The 9,021-nt window shown below is 44.8% G+C and overlaps 1 protein-coding gene across 5 annotated transcripts in view; it reads right to left on the reverse strand.

Annotated features, from left to right (window-relative positions):
• TRAPPC12 (trafficking protein particle complex 12) overlaps positions 1 to 9,021 on the reverse strand; it is a 93,806-nt gene that overhangs the window by 63,000 nt on the left and 21,785 nt on the right. For all 5 annotated transcript variants that reach the window (XM_032294247.1, XM_032294249.1, XM_032294248.1 and 2 more), the window contains exon 3: positions 7,675 to 7,791. In XM_032294247.1, the coding sequence (XP_032150138.1) occupies positions 7,675 to 7,791 (117 nt within the window). The remainder of the gene's footprint in view (positions 1 to 7,674; positions 7,792 to 9,021) is intronic.

Below are 9,021 nucleotides of genomic sequence, written 5' to 3' on the forward strand. Positions count from 1 at the left end.
TGTTACAGTTTCTCCCAATATAATTTTCCCACAGATGACTGAAGATGAAAGATTTACTTGGATAATTGCTGCTACTGATGAAGTGTATACTATTAGACTAACCAATTTACTGGTTAATATTGATTGGTCTATAAATAACATGTAGTAATATCTACACAAACTTACACCAACCTGAGAGCCAATTTTCTAGGAGTCAAAACAACCCAGTTCCCTAAGACAGTAACACAAAAGAGCACGCAGCACAGTCTGGGCAGCCTTTCCACCTGCATCTCCTGGGTGGAGGCGCAGAGGGCCTGGCACTGGCAGATCTGCTGGAGGACACGGAGTGGGGAGCAAAGGGGCAAGGCCCAGACCCAGCCTCAGACCTCAGCTGGGGAGGGTCCCACCGGAATTCAGGACAGAGGTGACTGAAGAGCCCCTTCATCTCTCATTTAGATGTAGATCATCTTTTGGTGTGGGAGTCAGACACATCAGTAGAGGGAACAGAAAGATGATTTTTTCCTTCTCCTTCTCCTTTCTTCTTCTTCTTCTTTTTTTTTTTTTTTTAAGACAGCACCTTGCTTTGTTGCCCAGGCTGGAGTGCAGTGGTGTGATCATGACTCACTGCACGCTCGAGTGCCTGGGCTTAGGAGATCCTCCCACCTTAGCTTCCTAAGTAGCTGGGACTACAGGTGCGTGCCACCACATCAGGCTAATTTTCAAATTACTTGTAGACTTGGGGGTCTCCCTATGTTGCTCAGGCTGATCCTGAACTCCTAGACTCAACTGATTCCCCTGCCTCGGCCTCCCTAAAGTGTTGGTATTGCAGGCATGAGCCACCGCACCCAGCCAGATGATTTTCTTTGTATAATAATTTAGAAAAACATTAAAGGAAAAAAGAGAAGAAAACACAAGTTATGTTAGAAAGTTTACCATTTATAATTTATACTTTCCCAAATGGTGCTTTTTTTTTTTTTTTTTTTCTGAAAAGAATATACAACATTTATTTGGCTGTAGTCAAGTTTACTTTGTATTTCAGAAACATTTCTAGGCACAAGAATATTTTTGTTCATGCCCAAGGAGATCGGCTGAGACCATAACTGTCTCTCCTCACCGAGGTGAGGCTTTGCTATTACGGCCTTTGCTGGGGGCCTGCCAGGACATGACGGCTACTGTGTGGTCACAGGAGTTTCCGAAGAGTCTTAGGAAGAAACTTTTTTTTGCAAAGTTGTGAGCAAGGGACAACGATGTTCCCAGGGCTTGGTGACAGAGGGAGGCCCTTAGCCGGCCTGCAGCAGAAGGGACTGGGCTGCAGGACAGTAGTGGCAGCCTCAGGAAGAGGAACACAGCCACCTGGAGGCTGCCCCTGGCCGGCCAGGGCAGGAACAGAGGCCAGTGTGGGAACAGGTTTATGTGCCCGATACTCAGGGTGGCACCAAGTGAGTCCGGTCAGGTCAGATTGTGCTGCCCAAAATCGTTTTTGGTTTTCAGAGGTTTCTGGATTTCACAGAAGGGGCTAAGGAATTACTGACCTGTTTTCAAAAATTAATAGAAGCTTGTACATTGTAGGCAGACTTTTGTAATTTGCTTTTATTGCTTTTGACATTGTCCATACTGATGAATGTGGCTCTAGTAAATTTACTTCAATCGCTCCAAAGAATTTAATTGATTGCATATAGCATATTCTCTTTTGGCTATTGAATATTAAGATTTTAAATAAAATTTTTGCCGAATTAATACTAGTAATATGGCAGCAAACATTCTTGAATATGTCTTTTCACACACATGTACAAGAGTTATTCTAGAGTACATAACTGAAAGTTGGATTGTTGAGTCAAAGGTTATACAAAGCATGTACTTCACTAGCATTTTTTTCTAGTTTAATTTTTTTTTTTTTTTTTGAGACAGGGTTTTACTCTGTCACCCAGGTGCCCGATCATGGCTCACTGCAGCCTTGACCTCCCAAGGCTCAGGTGATCCTCCTGCCTCAGGCCCACAAGTAGGTGGGACTACAGGTGCATGCTACCACGCCTGGCTAATTTTTGTATTTTTAGTAGAGATGAGGTTTTGCCCTGTTGCCCAGGCTGGTCTTGAACTCATGGGCTCAAACAATCCACCCACTTCAGCCTCCCAAAGTGCTGGGATTATAGGTGTGATCCACTGCGCCCAGTCTTATTAGCTATTGTTAAATTCTCTGCAAGGCAATGCACGTTCCCATCAACAATGTGTGCTGCTCACCTTTACCAACTGGTGCTGCCAGTGTGACAGGCTTGTCAGTTTTTCTCTTCTTTAGCGTGTCTTCTGGTGCAAGCCTCCCGCTGGAGGTACAGTAGACATTTCCTTGGCCACATATGTCAAGCACACAGGTGTTCAGGGGTTTATTTTGCCAGCCTGGGCAGAGCAAAGCCTGAACCTTCTGATCTTCAGACTTGTCCGAGGGGTGATGTGGAACTAGCAGAGCCAGGGCTGTTGGTTAACGGACAAGTGCTGGAGAGGGGAGGGCTGGCCAGGAGGAACCAGCACAGCATCGTGCTCTGATGCCAGGCACTCCTTTCCTTCCAAAGGGGATGTGACTGTGGCCCCCATGAGAGCCACAGCCAGTTCTTATAATTGCATGCTGCCTGCGATTTGAAATCATCATTGCTTATTTTCCTAGTGTGGTTTTTACTATTTTTTTCTTGTTGTTTTCCACCTTATTCTGCTTCCCAGTGGCCCTCCTCCATTTTCAATGATAGATATCAGAAATATGTAGCAAAGAAATTATTTTTAAAATCAGAATCTAAAGTATACCACCTAAAGTTTTAAACTTTGTGAAGGAAATCTTACGATAATCTCATAATTACTGTACACAACATGTAGAATTCTAACAATGAAGTTAGTTTGATATGAGATAAACATTTTAGATCAGTATTACTTTTGCTTTTTTTTACTGGGAATAAAATACAGGGTCTATTCGAAAAACTGAACGTAGGCATTACACAGCTTCCAAATGTTGAGAAAAACAGTCTCATAGAAATCACTCAAGTAACTAATAGTATGTACATAACTTTTCCCCATCTAAGACACAAACGGAATTATTGCCTCTATGATAGCATTAAAGTGATTAAAATGTCCTTCTCCCAGGCAGTGACATCCGTTTCCCTGTAAACTACAATCTTCAGAACCTCTGACATAACTTAGGAAGATAATTCAGGAACCCTTTCCTGGCTGCCTTAAAGACAACACGAATTATTTTAGGACATATTAGAATTAAAATACCAGGGCGAGGTAAAGATCCTTTCATAAATACATATTTCACCTTACGTAAGCTCCCTTGTTAGGCCTGTTAATAAAGTTTCTGATGGGCTCAAGTATTTCCAATGCAAGGAAGACATCAAACCAGTGTATATATTTATTAAAAACAGGAAGAATCAAAGAGGGTAAAAAGTAGCCTGCAGAAAAAATTAACTACGATTAACATGCATGGCTTTGTGTGTGGTGTTTAAGCCCATGATTATAAAGCACAGCCAGGCTGCCAGTCCAGCTGCTGCTTCAGGATGACGCATCACAGCAGCTTTTCCACGGCCAAATCGAGGAGGCCACACCCACACCCTCGGGAATAGAGCATGAGCTGGGGAAACAGCTACCCTGGAGATCTATAACTGCATTAGCAAATTATAAAGTATACAGACATTTACAAATTAGCTGTTCTTCCCCCTTAAAAAAAAAAAAGTATCTCCATCTCTCTCCAAAGCTTTCCAATCATAGAAATAATTACAGAAGCACTTCGGTAGCATTCGACTGACATTTACTCATATTTAAACTTAGTGTGATGTGTGAAAAGTCTGCTAACCCTCTAAGCAAGCGATGCTTGTTTACCTTTTTGAGGGTGCACTGCTGTAAATATGGTAAAAGATGTTGGGAAGAAAGGCAGTTGGGGGAGCACGGTTTCCAGCGGCTCACAGATCATCTGAAGCATTCGTATACCAAACACCTACAGTTCAGACCATCTCCTGCTTCTATTTGAGGAGAGGGTCTCTGCCTGGGTTTCTGCACTTACTCTGAGTTAATGAGTAAAGACTTCTGCATGTTAGGTGATCATGTGAGTGACAATTCCACAGCCTGCACAGTGTGGTGCAGAGGAAGAGGCAGACGGGAGTGTCCCGGAGGAGGGTTTGGCTTCTCTGACCCTGGAAGGTGGGCAACAGCTGGGAACTCTGCTCTGTGGCATGCTGGAGCTCTCGGGATTCCCACCAATTAGAGACCCAGGCTTGTGGGAACTGGTATTCAAGATGTGGTACCAGCAGCTTCTCTGTGGGAAGTGGATACAGGGCATGGGGAGAGAAAAGGGAAATTTCACTGCTGGAGGTTGGGAGTGCAGCTGAATTTGTGTCTGTGTCTGAAGACACTGATGAAGAATCACAAGAGTTAGAATAAATGTGTGAATCTGGAATTTATACTTCCTTTAAAAATAGTGTATGATCTTCAAGTCAGTGACAAGCAAATTAAAAATAATAACAGAGTAGCACTTCTAAATCTGAGTAAATACCATAAATGGTTAGGAAGGCAGAACTTCCCGGACCAAGAGCCCTATCTTAGCAAGCTTTACTGTTACTGCTTGAAAGAGAAGAGGCTTAGTATGTGTTTGCTCAATGAAACACAAAGAAACACATTGAGAACTCGTGTGTTTCAATTCCATCAGATACAAGGTCTTCTCATGGGCAAATCCTACTCCTGGATACCACCCATCCTAGAAACAGAATGGCAAGGCATAATTCCCACAGCGCGCAGATCCGACGGTTGAGAAATACTAAGTCGTTTGGTGGGAAGCAGTCAACGAGCAAAACCACCACCAGCAACTGAGCTCTTCGCCGGGCTGTGTGGACTACGTAAGGGACGCTGGTCACAGGAGCGAGGACGTTTGTTTAGGGCCAACCTCTACCCCTCTGTAGATCTTAGTTTTCTAATCTACAAAGTGAGGATTTTGGACTATATTAGTTTTCCAAACTTTTTAAATAGTAAAATTCATCCACCATTCCCCCTACCCCCCAGAAAAAGAAACCTCAAGAGAGACTTACATATACACTAGACCCTGCTGAAATGCTTCACATGACACTCTGGCCCTACCAAGTCACCTCCCCAGGCCACGGCCAGTCACCCGAGGCCCCTCCCTGGAGCCCTGGGGTTCTCAGAATCGCAGTTTGAAAATGTGCTTGATTCGATTTTCATTCCTGTCGCCTTCCTTTCCTTTTCTGTCATGGCAGAGGAAGAAATGTTCCCTCTCTCTCCAGACTCATCTCCCTGTGATTTCATTTGTTCTCACGCTTTGTGCCCTCCACTAGAAACCACCCCACTCTATCCTTTTGCATCAGTTCCTTCTCTATTTCTTTAAACCCAACATTCTGATGCTACTTCTTTATCAAAAGAGTAGCTTACAGCCTGGGGGTCCTCTTATCTATTAAGCCCCTCATCCCTTCATTGTGTACCCATTCTGTGCCCGACTGTGCTGGGTCCTCAGATGCACTGGTGAATGAGACAGACGCTTCCTGACTGTCACGATGTTTATTACAGATTTTTAATTTTCTTAGGTTGGCTCTGTCTCCCCCCACAAGTTACAGCATTTGTTATTGACACTGATGACATGTCACCTCCCAGTTCATACATATAATGAAGTCAGGATAAAATCCAAGTAACTAAGGGTGCTTTGCCAATGTTCGGTACTTTCTCAAAAACAGGCTTTTTGGGCAACACTCCAAAAAAGGTTTTTTGGGAAAAAGATCAGGGATCAAAGGAAGTTAACAATCAAGACTGAGAAGAAGTTATAAGAAACTAACTTTTGAGTAAAATGGGGGAGGATTCCGATTTTTTTCCCTTTAGGCTGTCTCAGGAAGTAAGAGAGCTGCTGACAACAGAACGCTAGAAAGTGGAAGTCAAAGCCAAGTTTAAAATCAAGAGAGGGACTAGAAAATCCAGGCACCCAGGGCACGACGTCCCCGCACGACATCACAGTGGAGCACGGCCCCCCGCTTGTGCTTCCGAAAGGCCCTCACACATCTGCTATCTGGGTCATCGCAGCCAGGTGCCAGGCCCCACACAAGGGGGTTCCAGGCGGCCTGGTCGGTGCAGCAGGCAGCCCCCAACCCACCCTGAACCCAGGAAAGCTTCTAAAGTGGCACAGAAGTCACAAAATCACACATAATAAGGATGCATCTGGAATTCAAGAGAACTAGTCAATTAAGAAAAACGTGTTGTTACTTTGCTAAATGCTGCTGTTAAAGAGGAAGAAGCCACTCTCTCCTGTGGTTCTGGCTCAGGACTTCACAAACACCCATAATTCCTGGCAGAATGGGGACAGGCTAGACCTCACTTTCAAATACCGAATTAGAGGCAGAGGTGATGTAATAAAAAAGGAACTGGGATTGTCTTATCCTGAATTTCACTGTAAAGTCTGTGCGACTAAGCAATTTACGTATCACTGTTTTAACACAAAGACAGTCACCTCTGAGCTGACACTGAGCCATGTGCTCTCCAAAATCAACTTGAAAACATTTTCATTTTGTTTCAGTTCACAGGCTAACGAGGCTAACCCTCACCTGTCATTTCAATGGGCCACAAAATTTAATCCTCGAGAAATTTCTAAACCTTTCAATTATATCTTAAGGAATTAAAATTTGCTTAAAATAGGTGAAATCTGAAGCCTGGTGCAGAAGAATCAGCAACGATTGAGATAAACAAGATAGGGAACTACTGGAAAAAGAAGTGAAGTAGGAAATTCCACTCTCTTTCGAAGGTTGGAAAGCGAATATGCGTCCTCCAGACTGTTCACCCAAACCAAGAGTGAGTCCAGACCACGTGCCGCTGGAACAGTCAGGGTGAGCGCTGCATTTCAACGTGAGTTTCAGACAGCCGCTGGGACTTATTCCCAAAACCAAGAACCTCACTTTCCAAACCCCTTCAAGAAAGTGCGCCCACTGACAGCGTGCACGCCTGCTGACAGCGTGCGGGCATGGGAGCATGGCTTTGCTAAGTCCACTCTGGGCATCCGTCTGGATGCGCTGGCAGGGCAATTCCACAGCCTCCTAATGAGATGACACCGGGGAGGAGAGATTTGGTGAGACGGGGCTCTCATTTCAGAGGACTTACGCGATGGCTACCTTAGGATTCCTGAAGGAAACATATGCAACAAACTTCCAGTATCTTCTCCTTAATCTAGAAAAGCTATCCAACATGATTATAGCTGCCTTTAAGATTAAAAATTCATTGGAAACAAATCCACCTGTACAGCAGTGGTGATCCAGTATTAATGAATTTTAAAAACCTACTTACAGAATTCATGACAAAGCTTAAAAATGTTCAGAAATCCCCCCATTCAATAATAAACTTTCTATAAAAAATGCAGAAAATGCAATATATTTTTCAAATGAACATAAATCATTTATCTCCATTATATCTGATGAAGCATACTCCATCAAAGTGTATGCTGCTTTGAGTAATTCCATCATTTCCAATAACGGCTTTTAAGACTGGGCTTAAAAGCATCCATGTGTTAAGATGATGCTTTCTGGTGCACGGGACTGGCATCTACTCCAACAGAATTCTGCTTGTGTACAAGAGCTCTGAATAATATTCAAAGTAATTAACTTCTAGAGAAAATATTATGAAGGCAGACAGGACTTATCGGAAAACAACACTGAAATCAAACACATTGTTACTTACGATTAGCTGTTTCAATCCAACAAAAGATGGTTCCACTGAGCTGGCATTTAGGACTTGTCTCTTTGCTGCAGCCTTTTCACCCAGAAAGCGAAGCATCAAGTCTTTAACTGCATCTCCCTGGGAAGAATATAAGAAAAATATGTCAAGACAGTAAAATGTCAATTAAACTCAGCTAACCAGAACCCATAACTAAACAAAATTTCTTTTTTCTCCACTGGCTTATGGAAGTAAAACTTCAATTAACCAGAAGCTAAATTACCACACTTGTCAATAAAATGTGTAATTTTAGAATTGTTCTTTATTCTTTTTATTTTTTAAATTATTTTTTTATTAACCACTGATCAGAAAGCATGCTCTTTATTCTGAAGAGGAAATGGTAAATCCTACACCTGTACGAGGCCTGCAGCGAGAGGCAGAGCCAGGCCAGCAGAGGCCTGAGGTGAGGGGCCTGGGGAGGCCCAGGAGTGTGAAGGTGGCACTGCTGGGGACCAGGGGCTGCATCACGCAGTGGCCAGGCTTGTGCTGGTGGAGGCAGGCCTGAATCATCTTCCTATATCCTTTCAATTTCCCCGGGCTTGCCTGGACCTCCTGGAAAACCGTAAGGGCTAGGGCTAAAGAAGTCACATCACCAGCGGCCCTCTCTTCAGCGCTGAGGTCACCGGCCAAGCCAAAGGAGAACTGAGACCCTCTTTAGCAGCAGGTCTCTGACGGCCTCGCTGAGTCAGGCCCCGCTGCAGGAGCTGGTAGGTGTGCCTCATGCTGCAAGCTGGGGAAGAATCCAGTCCCCTCTGTGTGGGACCGTTTCTGTCTCCTGACCAGACTCCTCTGATACACTGATCTTTAGACGGCGCTGAAGAACACTGAAAGTGGAATCTGAAGCATGCTACTTACTTTAAAGGGAAGACTAGAGGGCAAGGGGAGGGAGAAGACGTGCTCTTGTGTGGCCTGGGGACAGAAGGGATGTGCCGATGACCTGCACTGAGCCGGGAGCAATCTCGTAGCTCGCATGAAGCCAGGCTGCCAGTGAGAGGGCGAGCTGGCCTTGATCAGCCTCAGAGGTCGGCACAACTGGGGGGCCCCAGGGAAGGGCTTGAAGTTACCAAGGCTGTTGTATGGGGACAAACTAGTCATCCCAACAGCGAGGAGAAAACTGTCCTAGTCCACAGGCCTCAGTGCAGTTTTGGCGTCTGCATCGCAGGCCGAGGGAGAGCCCAGGGTAAGTAAAGGCAGTGGTCTCCATGGGCGGCAGGAAAAGCCTCCACACAGAGCTGGGACCAGGACACAGCCCTGCACTCTCTCTCTCCCTTCTGGGGGTGCTGCTGACTGAGGAAAAGTACCTGGGGGGGG

The sequence above is a fragment of the Sapajus apella genome, unplaced genomic scaffold, assembly GCF_009761245.1.
Source record: "Sapajus apella isolate SASKATOON/1434 unplaced genomic scaffold, GSC_monkey_1.0 scaffold31, whole genome shotgun sequence".
NCBI lineage: Eukaryota > Metazoa > Chordata > Mammalia > Primates > Cebidae > Sapajus > Sapajus apella.